We start from the raw sequence: 21,759 nt of genomic DNA, 5'->3' as shown, positions 1-21,759 counted from the left end.
CTTGAAACAAAGCAATAAAAGCCCTGTCCCTCCCAACCTTCCCCATTTCTGTGAACAGCACCAGCATTCACCCAGATGTCCAAGCCCCAAAACTTAAGGGCCACTCTGGCCTCCATCCTCTCCCTGATCGTCTGCATCCCAAGTCCCGTGTACGTATCCACTCTCCTCCACACCCCCTGCTGGGCTCCAGGTTCCCTCACTCTCCGTGGAGCCGGACACCAGCCTCTTCACAGCTCCCCCACCTCACTTCTGCCCCCTACAGTCCATCCTCCGCTCAGTAGCCTGGGCGGAGAGAACACAAGTCTGTCACTCCTTGCCTAGCACGCATCCCTCAAGGACTCCATTCGCCTCTGGGACCTTTCACGAGAATTGGGTCCCAGGAGCTTGGTCCAGGAGGAATGAATGTAAGTAAAACCTGAGGAGCGCACACCCAGGCTCGTAGCACCGCCCTTGCGTCGGCTTGTGCAGTCCCGTGCTTTGGAACTTTTCTTCCAAGCGCCGGGGGAAGCTTTTCCAGAAGTACCTTCCGGCCTCGACGACCCTATTCCCGTGCTGCACCGCGGCCTTCCTCTCTCCCTTTCTCTTCCGGTCCGAGGCGCTTCGGCAGCCGCGGGCTTCGGTGAGTCTTGGCCGCGCGGCATCTGGAGCCATCCGCGGCTCCTAGCCGGCGGCCGGACGCAAAACCGGGAAGGACAGGGAGGCCGGCTGCATGACTGTGGGGAACGGAGGGCGTGGGGCGCGGGTGGACCTTGTGGATTCTCGAGGAGTGGATGGGAGAGGGAGAACTCGGATTTGGGGTAGATCGCAGTGTGGTGAGGGAGGGTTGGTTTCAGGGCCGTCTTAGCCGAGCTCTGGAAGCCGGGACCGTGTCGGGTCGTGCTGAGTAAGTGGAGGCCGGTGGGAAGCGGCAGATTCAAGGCCTCTTTGCTGCACCTGCGTTCTGGTTTCTGGCCTCACGTCCTTCCAGGTCATCGCCCAGCCAGCCCTGCGAACCCCCTCAGCCCTGATCTCCACTCTCCTCCCCCAGGTGCAGACATGGCCAAGTCCAAGAACCACACCACGCACAACCAGTGTAAGTTCCCCCGCCCCGCCTCGGTGTCCCTTCAGACCCTGGCAAGGATGAGTGGTGCTGGGGCAGGGCAAGGGGACGCTGTGGGCCTGGGGCTGGTTTTGTTTTCGCCAGGATGACGTTTGGGTTACAGTGGAAGAAGCCAGGGGTCCTCTCGAGAGGCCCCCAGGGCTTTGCAACGGGGCTAAGAGCTGGTGCAGACCTCGAGGAGACCTGCTCTGGGAAGTGATGGTTTTCCCAGGCCGGCCAGCTGTGAGGTCGGGTGGTCTCACTGGAGCAAATCTTGTTTGGTCTAATTCCTTTGCTTCCCCACAGCACGAAAATGGCACAGAAATGGCATCAAGAAACCCCGGTCCCAAAGATACGAATCTCTTAAGGGGGTGAGTGAGCAGGGGGGGGATGTCCGCTTGGCCCCGGTTGCACAGCCACAGCCTCTCCTGTATCTGCTTCCAGCTCAGCGTCTGCCCGAGCAGCAACATTAGTAGCTGCCCCTCGTCTTCCCTGGACGACCAGCGCCCACAGGTTTTCTCTCCAGCCAGCTTTTGCCTGCACTTCGTGTTCTGCCAAAACTGTAACAGACCTTTACTTGACTTTTCCCAGCCCAGGTTGTAACTGCCCAGTCGGGTGTAACCTGCCCCCTGAGGGTAGTTGGACTGTCCTCCTTGCTTATCCAGAGCACTTCAACGGAGGAAGTGACCTTTTCTCTGTGTGACTCCGAGAGCCTTGCATTCTACCAGCCTGCGGCCTTGATCGGACCCAGTGCTGGGCTTGGGGGCTGTGCCGAGGAGTTCGAAGGATTGGCTGGGAAGGCTGAGGCTGGAGGGTCTAAACAGAATGGGGTCCTATCTCTCCCCTGTGCCCCTTGGTCTCTGGTCTGTGGAATGAGCCATTAAATCTCTGGACCTCGGTTTCCCCGTCTTGGTCTCTTTTTCAGTCTCATTTGCTGGGTATCTATTAGACCAGGCTTGGTGCTTAACTGACTCCTTCCTTTTAAAGAGGTGGGGGTGACCCTGAGGGTGTCAGGAAAACCTCAGCCCTGCAGGCCTGGCAGAGGGATCAGCCTTCGTGTGTGTGTTCTTTCCCTCTGCGCTTGCATTTGAGCTTCGTTTCTGGGCTTGTAGCCCTGAAGATACGGTCTGTGTGTGGCATTAGCAGAGTGGAGTGTTGGCCTTGGGTGTTCAGTGCATGTTTCTCTAAAGGACATATATCTCAGCATTTAAGTTTGACTTAATGCTGTCTATGCCCCCAGTAGGCCTTGGCTGGAGCCCTGTAGTCTCCTGGGTACAGGTGTGGAGAGGGCCACCAGCAGTGGCTTGGGGCCCCACATGCACTTAGAGCCTTTACCTTGCCTTGCCTTCCAGGTAGACCCCAAGTTCCTGAGGAACATGCGCTTTGCCAAGAAGCACAACAAGAAGGGCTTGAAGAAGATGCAGGCCAACAATGCCAAGGCCATGAGTGCACGTGCCGAGGCTATCAAGGCCCTCGTCAAGCCCAAGGAGGTCAAGCCCAAGATCCCAAAGGGCGGCAGCCGCAAGCTCAATCGACTTGCCTACATCGCTCACCCCAAGCTCGGGAAACGTGCTCGTGCCCGAATTGCCAAGGGTCTCAGGCTCTGCCGGCCAAAGTCCAAGGCCAAGGCTCAAACCAAGGCCCAGGCTTCGGCTGCGACTCCAGCTCCAGCTCCTGCTCCTGCTGCAGCTCAGACTCCCAAAGGTGCCCAGGCCCCCACAAAGGCTGCAGTGTAGAGGCTTCTGTCTGCCAGTGTGAGGACAGAAGGACTGGTATGACCCCTGGGCTTCTATCCGCATGGGGCTGGTGTCCTCCTGTGCTATTTGTACAAATAAACCTGCGGCAGGATCTGTCATTTGGCCTGTGTCTGTGGTCCAGGGACTGGAGTATGGGTGAGCGTTGGGGGAAATGGGGCCCTGGAGTACAAGAAAAGGACCTAGTGAAAGACATGGTGGAGGGCTTTAAAGGAGGCTGGGGCACATCGTCTGCTGGCTTGGGCAGTTTGGTGGAGAAAGAGAGATCCCAAATAGCCTGGTAAGCCTTAACGTTTACCCTGGGGAGAAAGAGAAGAACCCTGCTGAGTTTTGGACTCTGGCCTGAGGCAGTGCAGACTTAGGCTGTTCTAGTGTACTCAGCCAGCATCGACCATTCTGGTTGTGCTGGGGGCTCTGGGACACAGGGCTGTGGGGGCACTGCCTTAACTAGCACAGCTGGGCCAGACCCAACTGTACCCCTGGATCAGCTGCTTGATGTGCAGAGTAGAGCAGCTAGCGAAGCAAGTGGTATAGAGTTCCTAGGCATTCGTGGAGGCTTCCTTAGAAGGTGCCAAGGATATCACTTCCTGGTCATGCAGTCCTCAGAAGCAGTCTTTGAGTATGGTTGTCCTGTAATGTGTGGACCAGCCTTGGGCACATGGGGGGTTCCGAAAGAGTTGCACTTCCTGGGGCACCTGGGTGGCTCAGGTGGTTAAGCATCGAGACTCTTGATTTCAGGCTCAGGTCATGATCTCAGGGTTCTGGGATCAAGCCCCATGTTGGGTCTCCTGCTCAGGAAGGGGTCTGCTCTCTCCCCTTGCCCCTCCCCACCCACTACACAAGCACACACTCCCAAATCTTAAAAATGGAGGCAACAGGTAACATCCCATGATAAATGGTCCCTCTTGATCTAAAGTAGGTATTCTCTTTGTTTCATACAGAAGGAAGCACTCAAGATGGCAGAGCTCTGGGACGGAAGTAGTGTTGGGACCCAAGCAGCCCATGTAGGACCCCAGAAAGTTTGTGCAGTCAGGGCTGGGCTGCTAGCTCATGGCTGTCATCCTGGCATGCTCTGGGTGGCCAACTGCCCAACACCAAGGGGTGTCATTTAGGTGGGGTCTTGAACCAGGAGCAGGTTTTCTGTCCTGAAGGTAGTTTGGCCCAGCCTGAGGTCATCAGGTCAGGTGGCTTCCAGTGAGGCCTGTGTTCTAGTCCCCATGATGGCATGAAGACTCTTTTCCCCTGTCATCCTGCTGCAGTCTGAAGGAGGCCAGACCCTAGGTCAGGGGCTTCAACTAGGCTTAAGGTCACAATCAGCTTGCTATCAGCCTCTAGCTCCCACATGGCACCTCCCTTGTATAGAAAGCACAAGTCCCTAGTTTTTGCGTCTCAAATCTTGATTCCCATTACCTACAAACTATGTGGCATTGGGCAAGCTATTCTAGCAGAGCTTCTACAGCGGCTCAGTGAAACCTGCCCCCAGGGGCTGCTGGGAGGGCTCAAAGCAGATGGAGCTGGCCAAAGTCCTGTCCTGGCACAAGAAGCAGCTGGAGGCCACAGAACCCAGCTGTGGACTTCCCTCTGGCCACAACTAGAACTTCGAACCCTTGCCCTCCGTCTCACCCCATGCCTGCGGAGGTCCAAACAGGACTGGATCAGATCAGTTAGAGGAGCCATAGTGACTCTTGGTCCTGCCCGGAGCCCCACTGAGCAGGGCTGACATACCAAAACCTCACCCGGCCACTCAGCACACAATGATCCCTGCCCAAGGTGTAGGGACCCTCAGATGAACTGACCTGGTCCACCAGAGCTCCTGCTCCTCTGTGACTCATGCTCCCAACACCAGAGCAGGGGCTACACCCCCCTGCTGTCATCCTGAGGGTCTGATGAATGTTAGCAGTTGTGGCGTGCCAGCTCTCTACCCACCCCACATCTGGCAGGGCTCAGCTGGCCTTCAGTTCTAGTCCTGTCTCAGGATCCTGAGCTGTTCCCAGAAAGCCAGAAGTGTTTCCCTGAGATCTATGCTTTGGTTTCCTCCTTGGAATGGTGTCCCCGACCTTGTAAGTCAGAAAAAGGTGTAGTGGCCACTGAGAACAGGAACTATGGTCCCTTGATGCTGGGCACAGACATGGCTGGGTGGTAGTGGATGAGTGTGCTGTAGGGCACAGAGCAGCATGGGGTCGTAGGTAAGTACCCAGAGCCAGGCTCAGTTTTACCATCTGTGAAATGAAGATGGGAATTGCATGGCCCCAGAGAAATAACAGAATCCCTGCTCCATGAATGTCCTTTTTCTCAGTACTGCAGAACTGGCCCTGTCCACACGCAGACTTTATTGTTGAGTGTGGGGCAGAGGGGTCCTTGACACTGGTTTGGTGGACACTCCTGGGGTAGAGGTTGGGGAGCCTGGGACTCAGCCGTCACTGGGCAGGGCAGGCACACTAGCCAGAGCAGGCAGCAGCCGCATGTATATGTCAACCCCACGGAGGAACACGGCCTCGTGCAACCGTTCATCATGGTCGTGCAGCAGCACAGGTGTGCGGTTCATGGGTGAGAAACCCAGCGCCGGGACCCCCACCTGCAGGGCGGCAAGGAGAAGCCATGAAGAGAAGGGCCAGCATCCAGGACCACCCCCTGCCTACCCACTGCAAACAGCTCACCGCACGGAGGTAGCGGCTATCGGTGGCAGCGGGGAAGATCTCTGGCTCCAGAGTGAGCTTCCTGCAGAGAGAGGAGCCTGGTGAATGAGGAGGCAGAGAGGGGAGAGGGCAAGGGAGAGACTGAAGGGGCAAAGGAAGATGGAAGGGAGGTAGGAGAAGGAGAGAGGAAAGGGGTAGAGAAAGGCTGCCCATGTGCTCACATGTCCTTGCAGGCCCCGCTAAATGCTGCCCACCAGGGGTCTGAGTCATCAGTAGATGTCACTCGGGGTTCCGTCCACTTCTGGAAGGGGGGCAGGATAGCAGGATCAAGACAGGGCCCGGACATCTTCCCCATTCTTCACAGGCTACTCTGAGCCTGGCCTAGGCACACACCCACCAAGCCCCACCTCCCACCGTGGCTTCCACCCACCTACCCAGATAGCCAGCCGGTCAGTCCAGCCACAGGCCCTCTTTCAGTCCCTTAAAAGCCACAGGTCTGGGACCTGCCCTCCATCTACTGACTCCCTGTCCAGCTTTCCTATCCTAGATCTCTTCCTCAAAATGGCTCTCCCAGACCTCTCAGACTGGCCAACTGCTTGTTACAGGTTCTCAGAGTGCGGGGTCCCACCCCTTCCTAAACTGAATGTGTTCAGACTCATATAAAAGTAGTAGTATTATAAATGTTTAATTGAGGTCTTTTTCGTCTCTTCATGCTGTAAGAACGATGAGGCCGTGAACTGTGTCTAACTTCACTTCTACGGTATCTCCAGCACTCAACGGTGACCTGAACCATGAATGCTTGTTGAATAAAATGTGTCCCTCACAGCTACAGACACCCAGATGTAGCCGAGCACCCACTGCCACAAGGACACACACCCAGCAAGCCCAGGCTCCCCAGCTCCCACAGCATCTGACCGTGGGTCCCAGCTGATACCTGAGCAAACTCGAAGGTGACCCCCTCACCAGCTGCCCGGCACCAGCCCTGCAGCTGCTCCTCGAAAGCCTGTGAGAAGGGAGATGAGCTGACCTCTCTGGCTTTCCCTGAGCCTCCAGCCCAGGACTGAGGACCTGGCTCCCCGCTCCAAACCCAGGCGGAGGAGGCACCTTCAGGTCCACGTCTGGTGCCACACGGAAGTCAAAGCTGGCGCTCATAGTTGCAGGTACCACGTTATAGGCCACGCCACCCTCTAGCTTGGTCAGGTTCACGGAGGTCACAGCCCCGGCCTTCAGGTGGGGGTCTAACTGCAGCCTGCGGTGGGAGGCGGGGCAGGGGCGGCAGGGGGAACAGCAGATGAAGAGCCTCCCTTCTCTGGCAGGGCCACCGCCCAGAACCCCATCCTCTTTCCCAGCCTGCCTCACCTCTGCCTCTCCTTCTCCCGGAAAGCCAGGACTGAGCTCACCACCTTGTGCTAGGAGAGTGTGAGGTCAGATGTGAGTGTGGCCCCAGGAGAGAGCCTCGGGGATTCCCAAACTCCCTCCCCGTGTGCCACACACCAGCTTCTCTGCTGCCGTGTCCTCAATGAAGCGTGAGCTGTGGCCTGGCTTCCCGGTGCTTGAGATCCGCACCCCTGGGAGATGAGGGAGAAGGGGGTGTCTTCAGCATGGGAGGGGCTGGAAAAGTGACCAGCCTGGGGGTGGGCCCCAGCCTTCCCCTCATCCCCAGCTCATCTGGCAGGGTTGTTCTCCTTAGAACGCAAGGTGTAGAGCTGGTTTCTGTCCATGGGGGGCTTCCCTCAGAAGCTCAGGAAGAAGTCCAGGTAGAGAGCGGCTCTGGGTACAAGGCCTACTCAGGCCCTGACATGCTGCATGACTCTTGGGAGGCCCTGGCCCTTCTGGCCTGGCATCCCAGTGCACAATGACACCCTCCCTCCAAGCCCATACTCACACCAGGGGCTCCGCTCACTGTAAAAGACAGTGAAGGCATCAGTGGGGTTGGCCAGGCCTGGGGAGGGAGAGGGGATTCAGAGCGTGGAGTGGCCCAGCCCCTAACAGCCTCTCTGTCCCCTACCAGCCGCTCAGGACCTGCCAGCCTGTTCACCTTCATCCAGGGCAAAGCCAGCCCTCAGGGCCTGGAACTCGGGCCGCCGTACAAACAGCTCCATGCCTTGGTGACCCCCAACTTCCTCATCTGTCAATGCAGCAGGGACACGAGATGAAGGATCTGTCCCTATCACCAAAGCCTCCTGCTTCTGAAAAGTGGCTCTCCCCAAGCCACTCCTACCTGGCACAAAGGTCATGTGGATGGTCCTGGGGAAATGGTGGCCCTCAGCCTTCAGCCTCCTCACAGCCTCCAGGTACCTAAGGGGCAGTGACAGGGTAAGCCAAGTGCTGGGGGAGCCACCAGATATTTGGGCGGGCAGGCTGGAGCCCCGGGCCCCTGCAGCCTGCTCTGCCACAGCCTGGCAGGGGACTCTGTCCTTCAGTCTCCCCATCCATGTCAAGGTGATAATTCCTGTTCAAGATAAGGGGTCAAGGTGTTCCTTGGCCTTGAGGTTCTCCAATCACACCCACACCAGGCCCTGGGTCAATTCAGCGGTCCAGAAGGGGCATTGTGGGGGACAGGAAATGGAGGACACTCACTGGATGCTGACACACTTCATGTCCTGGGCACCCCTGGCGTAGATGTAGCCCTCAGCATCCTTGAAGGCCTCAAAGGGGTCATGACTCCAGTGTTCCTGGGGCAGAGATGAGAAGAGGCCCCAAATTTAGTCATTAATCTACTCTGTTCAACTGTGTCCCTGATCTAGAAGCCTACCCTAGGGTGGGGTGACAAGTGGGGTGGTGAAGCGGACAGAAGCCGGCTGAAGAGTGCAGCAGACTGCAGTCCCTCATCTCTGCTCCCACTGCTACCCCAGGCACAGAACGGACCCCTGGGCAAAGGCTGCCTGAACATAGTCGTGTCCTATGAGATCGGGAGTCAGTTTCAAGACCAGCCCCTGAGGCTCTCTAGGGTCCAATGGGGGGTCTGAGTCATCTGTGTACCCCAAGGCCTGCACTGCTTCCCATGCCCCACACACCTTGAAAACAGGCACCACGTCCGTGTGAGAGTTGAGTAAGACAGAGGAGAGTCTGGGGTTGGTACCCGGCCACGTCAGAATGGTCACCACACAGCCAGGTGCCACCTGGAGAGGACCAGGAGGTGAGCGGGTGCCCCGGGGCCACCTCCCCTCCCCATGACGGGCCCTAGGCTCACCTCTACTTTCTGACAGCCTAGGCCCAGCTGGCAGGCTCTCTCCTCAAGGAAGGCCACGGCAGCCCCTGGGGACACAGAGAGTCTTGGGGCTGCTTCTGCCTACCCACACCTCCCACCAGCCCAGGCAAAGCTGGGGGTACATCCAGAGAGGGGAGCCGATCCTGAAACAGGCTGCTGCCTCCGCACTGCAGTTCCACACCCCTCGGGGACACCTGCATTTCTGTCTCCAAGGGAGAAGATATCTTTGGCCAGTCAGTGACCCTTTGTGGAATGTCAGGTGGGAAGTCCATAGTTAGAAACAGGAGTGACTGCTCTCTTCCTTAGGGACGGGAAAACTGGTGCACAGGCATGAGATTCACCCCATGTGCCCCAGCTGGTAAATACGCGGCGGGGGTTTGGACCCACGTCCACAATTCCCAGCCACCAAACTTGATTTCCTAAGGGCTGTGGTCTTTGTCCTGCCCCAGTAGGCTTCTGGAGCTTCTTCCCTTGGAGCTGTCTGGTCTCCCCTCCCCGTCCTCAAACCCGGAGCAGTGAGGCGAAGTTGTTCCCGAACCAGCCACCAGTCTGCTGACATGGGGAACGGCGAGGGGCGTGGAGGTGTCAGTTGAGGCAACAGAGTGGGACTCAGCTGGGTGACAGTGTTTGGAGTCTGGTGTAAGGCAGTCCCCGCCCCGGAACCCCACCGCAGGCCCTGGAACCGCCGCGTTCTCACCGTAGTCCGGCTGGGGCTGGACCGTGCGGATGCGCAGGTACTGGCGGAAGAGCGTCACGGACGGGTGCTCGCCCTCGCGACCCTCGCTGGCCATGGCGCTGCGCGCGGTGAGCTAGGAGCAAAGCGAGTGGCTACCTACCCCTCCCAGCCCATGCGACCCCGTGGACTCCACCTACTCACGTCCCTTCCCCAGGGCGTTTCCCCGCACGTCCCACAGGGAGAAGACCCCCTGTTTTCGGAGCCCCCATTCTGTTTCAGAAGCTGTGCTGGTCGCTTTCAACACATTTCCGTATTGAATCCGTCAAAGAGCCCCGGGAAGTTCGTGCCTCTGTATGCGTACTTTACAGACAGAGGAGAAGGCTGAGGCTGAGAGGTTCAGAGACAGCAAGACAGTAGCTGAGCCCGGTCTGAACCCAGACATGGGCTCTCCCTACCCTCCTCAAAAAAATTCTCCCAACTGCCCGGATTTTATGCCACGTAACCCCAGACCCTTTACCCCTCTCCGGGGTCCCACCTCGCTCTCTGCTGGTCTTGGGCCAGCGCCTGCTTCTCAGCGCCAGCCCCGGACTGTGGCCCAGGGCTCAGGGTCCTGCGAGGTCTAGGGCTCAGAACCGCCCCCTCCGCCCACCACGTGGCCGGACCGGATCCCGGGGCGGGGCCGAAGACTGCGAGCAAGGGCCACCTACGTCACCGCGGCCGCGACGAAGAAGGCGTCTTCACCCGCCCCAGGTTCCAGCCTCCTCTCGGATTACGGGATCCTGCGATCCTCCCCGGGGTCAGCCACCGCCGCCGCCGCCAGCTCCGCCCCGGCGGCCGTCCGCCCCCAAGCCCGTCCCCAAGCCCCGCCCCGCAGGACTAGTCTGCGAGCCGGGGGTGGTCCCGCCCGGAGAGGGCTCTACCTTCCGCAATCTCCAGGTTGGGCGGGGTAGAGAGGAGAGCGGATACTGACACGGGAGGTTGCGTCTGCCCGCTCAGGCGCCCCTCTTGGGGTACAGCGCTACAAAGTCCTGCCAGAGCTGGAAAAAAAGTCCTGCCTACTCCCCCGTCCCCTCCCTCGAGTCTCTTGACTTTTCCCCTTTCCGTGTCTCAGCTCCTCAGGGAGGTCCCCGCTGATTGCCCCAGCCCCCTGTGTGGACAGGTTTTTGGTTAATAACTGTCCCCTGTAAGTTCCAGAAGGCTGGCTGCTCCATGTACCCACAGGATTCTGTCGCCGGCGGGGAGGCACAGAGCGGTGTCAGAGCGGCCGCCAGACACGTGCCAGGAACGGAGGATAAAGGGGCAGAGGAAAGGCACATGTGTGACTTCGTGTGAGATCATGCGAGTGTGCCACTGTGGGAGGTAATCCAACAGTGTGTATCAGCGTGCGTGTGTGTCACAATGCGAGTGTGAGATGTGGCTGGTGCGGCAGTTCTGCCCCCAGCTATAGGGGCTGAGTCAGTGTGGGGAGAGGCAGGGCTGAAGACTTCAACCTTTGTGCCCCAAGGAGGCAGGCTGGGAGGGAAGGGAAGGGGAGGGGTCTGTCCCAATCCTCCTGGGGTTTAAGTTTGATCTGCTTGCTGACCCATACATACCCAGGGGCAAGCAGGCTTGGCAGTTCACCACCAGTGCTGTGTTAATTGTTAAACCACATTCCCCACTTCTATCCCTACACATCCTGCTCCCTTTGGCCATAGGTACTGCATTCCTGACTCACTGGCACAACGGCCAGACCCTGGATTTCCTACCAACCCCAGTGGTCACACGACAGCAGTAACACCCGCTCTCCCAGACCCCCACAAGCTCTGTGAGACCAAGTGCTCCATATACCTAGACTGAGTCAATTTTAAAACCAAATTTTGAGCCAGGTATTACCATCATGCCCAGTTTACAGGTGAGGAAACTGAGTCACAGAGTAGTGAGGGCAGCTAGCTAAGAAGTAGACCATCTCAGACTGCTGAAGCCTCCCTCCAGCTCCCAGCCCCCAAGCAGTCCCGGACCTGCCTCTCACTCCCACCCCACCTGCTGCAACCCCAGGAAACAGGACCTGCCACTCCCTAGACATGACAAAAAAATGTTTGTTTTTTTTTATTGTGCCTGTGAGATGAAATGAGAGGTCCCGACTGGGCCCGGCCCTCTGGCCTCCACCCTCCAATCCCAGGGGCTGCCTCCCTGGTGGGGCACTGGTCCTGACTCTCCCAGCTCAGGCCAGGCCTGGGGCCTGGTCAGTGGGTGAACTCAAAGCAGGCGGTCAAGGAAGGCCAGGAGGACAAGGTGGAAGTCTTGCGGCTTGTGGAGGTAGCAGGCGTGGCCTGCATCACGCAGCTTCACCACAGAGTGGTTGGGCAGGTGGCGGAGCTGCCGCAGTGACTCTCGGGCCAGGATACGGTCCAGCTCCCCATACAGGATGAGAGTCGGGGTCTGCAGGGCAAGGCAAGGGGCTGTGATCCTGGGGCCTGACGGCGACTGACCCTCTTGCCACCTCCTTAGGAAATCTTTCCCAAACACCCCACCTCTTTCTATCCAGATGAGGCCATGTGTCCTCCAACTGAGAACTGAGTCCTCCCCCCACCCATGACTGGAGCCAGGGATAGGAAGCTGGACCTTTGGAAACCCTCCTTCCAGTACCTTCACGGCCCAGAACTGTTCCTGGGTGTAGTTCTGGGTGGAGGCAGGTGCAATGGGCACAAATCCACGCAGCTGGTGGTGGCCTCGGATCAGGAAGGGCAGGGCATAGCGGCCACTCAGAGAGGGGCTCACCAAGACGGCATTGTGCACCTCCAGGTCTCGTAGCACTCGCTCCAGGAGCTCTGCCCGCCCTGCCTCTGTGCTTGCCTCCTTGGAAGGTGCCGAGTTCCCAAAACCTGGGAACAGCAGGAGGCACCAGCTGAGGGAGGCTGGAAAGGAACCCAGGACTTCCTGCCCCCCACAGTGGGGGAAGGAACAGAGGCACAGGGCAGCACTACCCCCAAACTTCCTGTAAGCTATTTTAGGTAATAGGATAGGTCCGCTAGAAAAGCATCTTTCACTCATTAGGGTGGCAAAACTAAAAAGACTGTCAATATGCAGTGTTGGGGAAGATGTGGGGAAATGGGCACTTTCATCCATGACTGATGGGAATATAAATCCATGTCACATTTTTGGAGGGTAAGGTAATATTTGTCAACATTTTAACAAATGTGCATCCTCTGACCCATCAATGATTCTTGGTAGCTACTCTATAGAAATTATTGCCTCCACGCTCAAAGAAACATGTCCAAAGCTGCTTCAGCTTCATGCCTCAAGCATTTCCACTGACGCTGGAAACTCTTAATCAACTTATGTATCTACCAGTGGAGGAATGGGTAGATGTTCATAGTGACTGGCCCGCTCTAGTATTGGGGGAGAAAACCAAGCTGCAGAGAGATTTGCTAAGCCGACAGGACATGAGTCATGTTTCTACCCTCACCACACAATCCTGAGTATTGTCTGTCTTTCTATATAGGGAAATGCTCAGGGGGGACCCCCTGGGCACCCCCAGACTGCTGGGAGAGAAGTGTTGGCATGGGTTGCTGAGGACGTCCCTCTCTCTTGGTTTTTAAAGATAAGAATGATAGCATAAATCATGTGCACAGCTAAAAAACCGAAAAGCTACCTAGTTTATCATAAAAAGTCCAGTGAGATCTCTCCGTGCAAGCTCTTGGGAAGTGAGTCACATTTCTATTTCTATTTCCCATGCTCTGGGACATGCCACAGTCCACATTCTAGTTTTCAAGGTAGAAAATAAAGACACAGACCTTCTAGCATTGCCATCTTGTGTTGCGACCTGCCACTGCTTGTCCAGACGCTGGGGTCCAAATTCCTCGCAACCCAGCCATACCGTAAGGCTTTTCTACCCCTCCAAGTCCTCCCTTGGGAAGCTGCCCCCTTGTGCCTGCCGGATGTTGCTTCCCTAGACCCCGGAGCAGGGGCTCTCACCTGGGAGGTCAAGGGCCACAGCCCGGTAGCCCCTCTGCGCCAGCAACTGCAGCGTGCCCAGCTGCTCCCACGTGTGCGAGTTAAAGGCCTTTCCGTGGAGTAGCATCACCTCCACCCTGTGGGCACACAGGGGAGTGTGTGTCCTCGGGGTCTGGAAGTGGGCCGCCCTTCTTTCTTTCTAGGCTTCTCCCACTGCCCTCCCAGGCCCTGAGCACCCTGAGTTGAGCTGGGGTCCCACACAGGGACTCCCCTCGGACCTAGACCTTCCACTACACCCTGAGGTCAGCACCCACCTGCGTGCCCGGTGGAGCGGCAGCACCTCGCGGTAAAAGATGGGGGAGTTGCCAGGGGTGAGACCAGCCAGGATTGTGACATTGGGGCCTCCCCAGAGCCAGGAGGTCTGCTCAGGGGGGCCTGGCAGCCCCACGTACAGTAGCAGCATGAGCAGCAGGCCCAGGCCCAGCAGGGCTACCTGGGACCGGCTCATGGAGGTCTGTACCACAGTCTGGAGGAGAGGAGAGGAAGAAGAGGCTGGGGCTGTGCCCCCACCAGGTCCCCTGGACCCCACCCCCAAGCCTCACCCAGAAGCCCTCAGTCAAAGGAAGAGCTCAGCCCTTGCCCTTTGTCCTGCTCCGAGCAAGGGTCTGAGGGTTCATATCCAACTACTCCATACATGCAGGGGCAAGGGCTCAGATACCCTGAAGCCTGAGAAGGAGCATCTGAGATCTTTCTGGAGACACACAGATGCTCAATAACCACCATCATCACTGTGCCAGCTAAAACCAGTGCTTATGACAGCCAGATCCTGTGCTTGGCCCTTCCCATACGAGGACTCACGAATCCACATAAGAACACTGGGAAGCAGACAGGATTATAGTTCTCTCGCCGATGAGGAAACAGGCTCAGAGAGGTAAATTCTTTTGCCCAAAATGCAGAGTAGCAGGTAGAGGAACTGGGACTTAAACCCAGAACTGGGCTGCTAACCACCAGGCTACACTCAGCTTGCCAAGGAAGAAACCATGGGGCTGGGAGGTGAGGGATGAACTGGAGCTTTGCTGGTGGACAGAGTAGTCAGACTCATCACAGAGTCATCACAGAGTGAAAGACTGGGGATGCCTGGGTGACTCAGTCGGTTAAGTGTCTGCCTTCAGCTCAGGTCATGATCCCAGGGTCCTAGGATGGAGCCCTGTGTTGGGCTCCTTGTTCAGCAGGAAGCCTGCTTCTCCCACTGCCTGCAGCTCTCCCTGCTTGTGTTCTCTCTATCACACAAATAAATAAAATCTTTTAAAGAAAATAAAAGGGGAAAGACTATGTGTAAAGTCCCATTTCACTGACAGCATGTTTGGAAATGGTTCTTTTTTTTTTTTTTATCGCACTGCATATAATAGTGCTTAAATCAGAATGTGTCTTCCAATTGATGGAAATATTCAGTGCTTTATCTCAGCTGATATTAAGTGGGAGGAGGGCTCATGGAGAACATCTGGGGTGGAGAAAGGCCAAGGCATGAACAGAATGAATGGGCCCAGGGAGGAACATGGTACACCTCGACATGGAGGCTGGAGAGACGAAAGCTCCCCCACCCGACGGACTCTTGTAGTCTGGGTCGTTTGCCTGTCCAGAGGACAGACATCAGGACTCAGGACCCAGACAGAAGGGTTAGCCCTGCCTTTGAGACTCTGCCTTGCCACTTCCTGGCTATGCGTCTTCAGCTTCTCAGTAAAATGGGGAAAAGGATCACCTTGCATCACCCTTCTCAAGTTTCCTGTGATATTTCAGGAATACAGTGGATTTGACCCAGGGCTGTCCTGTCATCATTTCTCGGGCCTAGGATGAGTACACCTGCCTTATTCACAGATTCCAGTGAACACATCTTTATTGGGTGCCAAGTGGGTGCTGGCCCAGCTAGAAACATATTGGGCACCACTCTCCTCTCCTGGGAGCTTTGACAGTGTTTCCCAAGCCCCCAGCCCCAGATTCCCAGTCCCGGGGTGGGTGGGCAGTGGCAGCCCTTCTGGTGCCAGCGAACAGCCAGGAGCTTAAGGAAGGAAGAGACCGCTCTTCTCTTCTGACCAGGAACAGCAACCTCCAGAGCAGCCTGAGCCTAGGGTCCCACCAGTGGGAGGATCCCCGAGGACCTCTCCTTGTGGCAAGCCTGCTGCGAGGGAGAGGAGGGACTTTGGCTGTTGCCTTGGCAACCTAGGCAGCTGGTGCACTAGACCATGGTGGGGGGAAGCTAGCCGGCGACTCAGCATGCACCAGACAAGCGTGGGGTCGGTTGGCTGTACCCAACTAGGTCCTTGGCATACGTGTGGACAATGACACACAGGAGTACACGCGTGCACACAAACATCCAGTCTTGTCCCCACAGCTTTTCTTTTGCACAAGCTATTCCTGGTACGGCAGGTACAGGCAGACACACTTGGCCTGCGAGCAAGCGATCCCTTGAATTACGTACCCTCAAAACCAGCCACACAGCCAGCCATCAGGAAAGCAGAGGACACACACACACAGACACACCCGCTTTCAAAATCATGCAGACCCTCAAATTGCCAGCACAGTCATATACACAACCCCCAAACCGCTCCTGCATACAAGAAACGCGCATGTACAGGCAAACAGACACACATAGCCTCAAAAATACACACGCACACGTAGCTACACACCCTCAAAATCACGTACGCAGAAATGCACACAGCAGGCAGACACACAGGCGTATAGACAGACCGACATCCTCCTCAACGTAGGCACGTAGAAACAGACACACACCACATCGACACACGTGTATCCAGACCCCCGAGAACGCACGCAGACCAAAGCCTGGGCAACACACGCAACACACTAACACAGGGACACTCGCTGCCCCCCGCAGCGGCCACTCCCGCAGGACTCCGACCCAGGGCCCCCGGGGCAAGGGGCGGAGCCAGAACGGCCCGCCCCCGGGCACCCCGCAGCCTTCACTCCGCGGAGACACTCACCGGGCCGACCGGGATCACCGGGCCGGACACCCCAGCGCGGGCCCCGCCCACGCGGAACCAGCAGCCAAACAGCGCCGCCACCATGGCGCTGCCTCCGCCGCTCTGCGGGCGGCTGCGGGGACCAGGAGGCAGAGAGCGCGGCCGGGGAGGCGCGCTTGCGCAGTCCGCAGTCGCAGGCCCCCGCGCCTCCTAAACCCACGGAGGGGGGCACTCTAGGCGGTGCCCAAAAACACGTAGGCCCGGCCCACTGTCCCGATTTTCCGGATTGTTCTCAGTCCGAAGGCCAGGGGAGAGCCACCGGCTTCTTCCCACCAGGCCGTCTCTATTGTGGGTCAGCCCGTCGTCTGTACAGAGCGGGTAAGGATAAGGACTGTCTTAAGGGCCGCAAAAGATGGGTCAAGCCGTAGCACAGTGTCTGGAGAGGAGGCCTCGCTGTTCAATGTCAGATGTTATAGCCCCTTGGCGGCTCCTGGTCTCAGTCCAACCGCTTCCCGCACCCCTGCACTTACACAGGCACACGCACTCGTTCATAACCCGGGGTGGCCTCTGGGCCTCTTTCACTGCTCTTTATGGCACCTAGCCTGCTGGCGATATGTGGCCAAGCCAGGCGTGGCAGCCAGGCCGGTACAGGGAGGCAGCGCAGGGACCATAGGACTCCCTCTGTTATAGACACCCTGACAAACAGGCAACATCACACCCATTCTACAAGCCCAGAAACAGATTCGGAGACGCTGTGAAAACGGCGAGGTCACCTGGATGGACTTTGATAGAACCTCACACCCAACGGAGGTCTGGCTTCACCGCCTGCCCGCGCACAACTCTGGGCCTGGGCAGGGTGGGGACGCACGAACCCTTCTCCGCAAGCCGTATCGTGTGCATCTGGAGCAGGCTGCTGGGACCGCACCCAGCCAGGTGCTTGCAACTCCCGGGGCCGAGGGGTTTGGGGAGTAAAGTTCGGCCGAGGCTGCTGGGACAGTAAAGATCTAGCGGCAGCGACGGGCCCTGCGACGGCTTGTGGCCACAAGAGGGCGCCCCGTAGCACGGCCTGGTCTCCGCCCTCGGCCGGGCCGCTTACCTGCTTCCCAGGCCCGGGCCGCAGTCGCCGCCCGCACTCGCCTGCCTCTTAACTGCGCGAGCCTACGCAGCTCCCCAGGTACCGGCCCTGCGCCCTCCGACCCTCTCTTCTTCTGTCCAGTGAGATCCCACCCCCCACCCGGCCCAAGTTCCTCCCCTTCCCATCTCGGCTCCCCAGGTCCCCTCCTCGGGTCTGCCCCCAACCTTGCCGCGTGCGCCTTACCGGGCCCAGGGAGCCAGAACCGAAGTCGGCCGAGGGGACCGAGCGAGCCGCCGCGGCTCCGATGACCGTGCGTCAGCGCGTTGGGCCCCAGCGGGTGGCGCGCCGGGTACTCCGCATTCCTCGCGGGCCGAACTCCAAAGCCTTTCCCAGCTCTGCGTTCCAGCTTCCGCCTCCGAAAAATGGGTTTTTAACTCCAACCCCGACCCCCTCCGGCCTGCGGTGCCAACCTACAAACTGTAACAGTGCCTTGAAGAGAAAGAGGTCCATAAGCAAAATAGCTGCTTACTGTCCTTGAGCACTTACTGAGCTCCCTCTGTGCTAGGAACCGTGTCCAGCGTTTCACATGCGGGAGCTCGTTTAATCCCATCCACCACCGGGAGCTGAGCACTATTGTATTAGCCCCATTCGTAGAAAGGGAGTATAACAATGAGGACAATAATCATAATGGGAGCTCCATGTATTGAGTTCAAGGGCAGGCACCCTCACTTGTCAATTCTTTTTTTTTTTTTTTTTTAACTCATTCATTCTTGAGGTAGGTTTTATTGCCACTTATTTCAGAAGAGGAAACTGAGGCCCAATGCCACACAGTTGAGTGGCGGAGGCATAAATAACACCTCGGTCTTCCTCATCTGAAAGCATGTGGAGAGTTCTGGCAGCCTCCTGGAGGCCCCCTTGCTGCTCCCAGAGGGACCCCTGCCCTCTCTGTCCCACCGGGTCGGGGGTTCTGTGGCTCCTCATCAGTCTGGCCTTGGACCACAGGTGCGTCACCAGTACAGCGGCGGTGATGGCCGGAGTGGAGCTTCATGAGGGCACCACCCAGGTGCAGGGCCAGAGCCTCTTCTTCCGGGAGGCTCGGCCAGGTGGTGGGCAGGCTGCCCGCTTCTCAATTCTGCTATTGCACGGCATCCGCTTCTCCTCCGAGACCTGGCAGAACCTGGGCACGCTGCACAGGCTGGCTCAGGCTGGCTATCGGGCTGTGGCCATGGACCTGCCAGGTACCTCTGGGGCAAACTTCTGGACGGGGTTGTGGGGGGCCTCACCGAGGCCTGGGCCCTGGGGCACTGGGAGGACCTTGACAGGGTGCAGTGCCCTCAGCAAGGCCCTTCCGGTTTCTCGGGTCTCAATCCGGGTGTGGTCTGGACACCGTCCAGCTGGTTCTAACCAGGTTGCCCGGGGCAGTGTCTCAGAGGCTCTGAGCCTGCTTCCTCCTCTGTAATGAGAGCTACAGATTTGGGGGGTTGGCTCTAGTGAGAAGGGACTGAGATACGTGCATATGTCATCGGTACCCAACACCTAAGAATCGGTACTCAGCCAAGTGGAATTAAAATCTTTTGACGGAGCCATAACCGTAGCTTCTGTTGGAAGCCCTAAGGAGTGAGACTGAGTCTCCTGACACATGGGGGGGGGGGGGCTGGTGGGTGGCCAAGCCCCCACTCACCATCCCAGGGACAAAGCCCAGAACTGGGTTCAGTGGTAGGGCAGGAGCAGCCCCAGAACGGCTGTCATAACCTGGACTGGTAGGCCCCAGCCCGTGGAGCCGAGTATGAAGGGGCAGCAGAGCTGACCTGCTCCCCTCACAGGCCATGGCTGGCAGGGTTTCAGGGCCCAAGCGTGGGCCTCCAGGCCCAGATGGGATTGGTTCGGACCATGGGTTGGGCTGATGATCTTCCAGGTGAAGGTCTTGAGCTAATCTTTTGGGGGTAGGTGGGGCCTGACTCATTGGAGGGAAGGTACATGCGCAGAGCCAGCTCCTCGACCCCGTCCACCCTGCCAGCCCTGAGATAGGTGCCTCTTAAGCAGTTAATTCACTTAATTTTCACCGCAACCTGAAATGGCAGATACTTTTTTGTCTCCTTTAACAGATGGGGAAACTAAGCAGCTGAGGGAGGGGTGAGGAGACTTTCCTAAGGTCGCCTGGATAGTTAAGTGGAAAATTGAGACTTGGCCCCAGCTGTGTTGGACTTAAGAGACCAATCCTTTCCAGGACACTCTATGGCTGGGAGAGGTGGGCACAGACATAGAGGAAAATGCCTCATGCTTGCCACAGATAGGATAGATCTAGGTTGCTGTAGGAATAAACTTGGGCACTCTGTGTGCTGCTGGAACCTGGCACAGAGAGATTGACCTAGGAGGGCTTCCTGGAGGAAGGGACTATCTCTTCCATTTTCCCCATTCAATGCTCTTGTCTTTCCCACACCTGAATCCCTGCAGGCCTGGGGCACTCCAAGGAAGCAGCAGCCCCTGCCCCTATTGGGGAGCTGGTCCCCAGCAGCTTCCTGGCAGCTGTGGTGGACGCCCTGGACCTGGGCTCTCCAGTTGTGATCAGCCCATCGTTGAGCGGCATGTACTCCCTGCCCTTCCTCACGGCCCCTGGCTCCCAGCTTCGGGGCTATGTACCAGTGGCCCCCATCTGCACTGACAAAATCAATGCTGCGGACTATGCCAGTGTGAAGGTATCCCCATGTGGGGGGCTGAGATGCCCCTGCCATGAGCAAGAAAGGGTCCATCCTGGGGCCTTTCCTCCACTGGGGGCAGGTTAACGGAGGGGTGTCTTCTTGAGGGGAGCTAAACTACCAAACTCTGCCCTTTTGGTTTACTTAGCTGCAGATTCCTGTGCCTTGGCCTGTGCTAAACTATGTGCCAGAGCAGACAAAAATGCATGCCTCTGTCCCCCAGGAGCTGGGGCCTCTCCTACCACCTACTGGGCCAGCTTGTTCCTCCCCTTCATTTGGGGTGGCCCCAGGGAGAGACTGAAGTGGTGGTGGGGCTAGAGCTGACCCCCTCTAGGATGTTGGGGCTGGTGTGGTAGATCCCTGTTTACTATTTCCCTTTCATTTCTCTAGACCTCAACTCTTATAGTATATGGAGACCAGGACCCCATGGGCCTGACCAGCTTTGAGCACCTGAAGCAGCTGCCCAACCACCGGGTGTTGGTCATGGAGGGGGCAGGGCACCCCTGCTACCTTGACAAACCTGAGGAGTGGCACACGGGGCTGCTGGATTTCCTGCAGGGGCTAGCATGAGACCCAGCCCTGCAGATGGGGGTGGCTGCTGGCCTGCTTTGGGCTCTCTCTCTTTCCTCCCTCCATGGGTTCCTGCTCATCACATACATTCAACAGGTGTGTCTGTCTATCTGGGTTCTTGTCTCTAGGATCTGTCTTCTCCTCTTCCTCTTTCTCTTGCAGTGACAGACTAAGGAGGTGAAATCAAGAGGAAAAGCCTCAGGAATCAAGAGACGTAATCTGGTGGAGGGTAATCCATTAGATGGGTTTCTCCTATAGGTTTTCCTGTTCCCTCACTCTCCTTCCTCTACCCTGTGCAGCCTCCCCATCCTGTCTCCAGCCTCTTCCTTGGGCTGCCCTGCAGGGCACTCACACCTCCTACTCCTGTCTCTTAGACCACAGATACATCCATGCGCACTTGCATGCTTACCCATGTAGAGCCATCCATGTTCCCAGATACGACCCTTCACTCGGGAGCAACCCCATAGGTACAGGCAACGCTGGACTGAAAGGCACACTGTCACCTACAGCTTTGCCTTGCATGCATTGCATGCGTTCACACATGTGCACTCTTGTGCTCTCACACAAGCATTCACATGGGCACACACACACCCTCCCAACCATGCAGCCCCCCACTGTCCAGGAAGGTGGGGACCCTCCTTGCAGGAGACACTCTGACAGGCTTAGGAGTAGCCAGCCCCGAACTCCATTCACCCACAGGTTGCAGCTGGCCCCAGACCTTGGAACCTCCGATCTCCCTGCTTTCCCTCCTCTTTCTGGGTGCTCCACACCTCCCCAGGTTATTAGGCCTGGATCTGCTCAACCAAGCTTGTTTCCTGCTCTGAGGTTTGGGGGCTGGGGAGACGGAGAGCGGAGTGGAGGTCGGTGAAATAAAGTGATGCAATTAGACCCCTCAGGCTCCTGCTGTCTCCGGAGCGCCGCCCCTCCCCCGCCCCTGGGGACCAACACGGTAGGCCCCTCCCCCACCCTGGCGGGACCAGATGGTCCCCCTGCCCTTTGTCCACTCGGCCAGATGGAGGGGAAGGGAGATTGGATTCCCCTCCCCACCCACACACACACACACACACACACACACACACACACCCAGGTGCCAAGAGACTCAGCTGTGGGGGGAGGTGGAGGTCAGTGGGACCAGGCTAAGCCGATTACGGAGGA

The 21,759-nt window shown here is 57.7% G+C and overlaps 4 protein-coding genes across 6 annotated transcripts; 2 read left to right on the top strand and 2 right to left on the bottom strand.

Annotated features, from left to right (window-relative positions):
* The first annotated feature begins 508 nt into the window (after positions 1–508).
* RPL29 (ribosomal protein L29) lies at positions 509–2,933 on the top strand. Its single transcript, XM_032868212.1, has 4 exons — positions 509–619; positions 1,028–1,072; positions 1,385–1,449; positions 2,431–2,933. Exons 2-4 carry the CDS (start codon positions 1,036–1,038, stop codon positions 2,812–2,814), a joined length of 486 nt encoding a protein of 161 aa, XP_032724103.1. The 5' UTR covers positions 509–619; positions 1,028–1,035; the 3' UTR covers positions 2,815–2,933.
* A 2,172-nt stretch (positions 2,934–5,105) lies between these two features.
* Positions 5,106–10,027, bottom strand: ACY1 (aminoacylase 1). The gene is made up of 15 exons (XM_032868207.1): positions 9,891–10,027; positions 9,377–9,488; positions 8,662–8,726; positions 8,486–8,590; positions 8,049–8,143; positions 7,690–7,766; positions 7,507–7,596; positions 7,354–7,410; positions 6,963–7,036; positions 6,828–6,877; positions 6,573–6,717; positions 6,403–6,471; positions 5,690–5,769; positions 5,490–5,550; positions 5,106–5,407 (listed from the first exon to the last, which is right to left on the bottom strand). The coding sequence occupies exons 2-15, from the start codon at positions 9,468–9,470 to the stop codon at positions 5,243–5,245; spliced, it is 1,227 nt and encodes a 408-aa protein (XP_032724098.1). The 5' UTR covers positions 9,471–9,488; positions 9,891–10,027; the 3' UTR covers positions 5,106–5,242.
* A 1,406-nt stretch (positions 10,028–11,433) lies between these two features.
* ABHD14A (abhydrolase domain containing 14A) lies at positions 11,434–17,937 on the bottom strand. 3 transcript variants are annotated; one of them, XM_032868208.1, is made up of 6 exons: positions 17,582–17,937; positions 16,285–16,628; positions 13,603–13,814; positions 13,310–13,425; positions 11,981–12,216; positions 11,434–11,773 (listed from the first exon to the last, which is right to left on the bottom strand). In XM_032868208.1, the coding sequence occupies exons 2-6, from the start codon at positions 16,366–16,368 to the stop codon at positions 11,591–11,593; spliced, it is 831 nt and encodes a 276-aa protein (XP_032724099.1). In that variant the 5' UTR covers positions 16,369–16,628; positions 17,582–17,937; the 3' UTR covers positions 11,434–11,590. The 3 variants fall into 3 exon arrangements, with proteins under 3 accessions (XP_032724099.1, XP_032724101.1, XP_032724100.1); XM_032868210.1 differs by lacking the exon at positions 16,285–16,628 and having other exon boundaries at positions 17,582–17,935; XM_032868209.1 differs by lacking the exon at positions 17,582–17,937 and having other exon boundaries at positions 16,285–16,788.
* Positions 17,308–21,492, top strand: ABHD14B (abhydrolase domain containing 14B). The gene is made up of 4 exons (XM_032868211.1): positions 17,308–17,437; positions 18,341–18,576; positions 19,793–20,034; positions 20,425–21,492. Exons 2-4 carry the CDS (start codon positions 18,366–18,368, stop codon positions 20,602–20,604), a joined length of 633 nt encoding a protein of 210 aa, XP_032724102.1. The 5' UTR covers positions 17,308–17,437; positions 18,341–18,365; the 3' UTR covers positions 20,605–21,492.
* The last annotated feature ends 267 nt before the right edge of the window (positions 21,493–21,759 follow it).

The sequence above is a fragment of the Lontra canadensis genome, unplaced genomic scaffold (genome assembly GCF_010015895.1).
Source record: "Lontra canadensis isolate GAN:19392208 unplaced genomic scaffold, GSC_riverotter_1.0 scaffold35, whole genome shotgun sequence".
In the NCBI taxonomy this organism is placed as follows: Eukaryota; Metazoa; Chordata; class Mammalia; order Carnivora; family Mustelidae; genus Lontra; species Lontra canadensis.
This window is presented reverse-complemented; position numbering and strand designations above follow the sequence as displayed.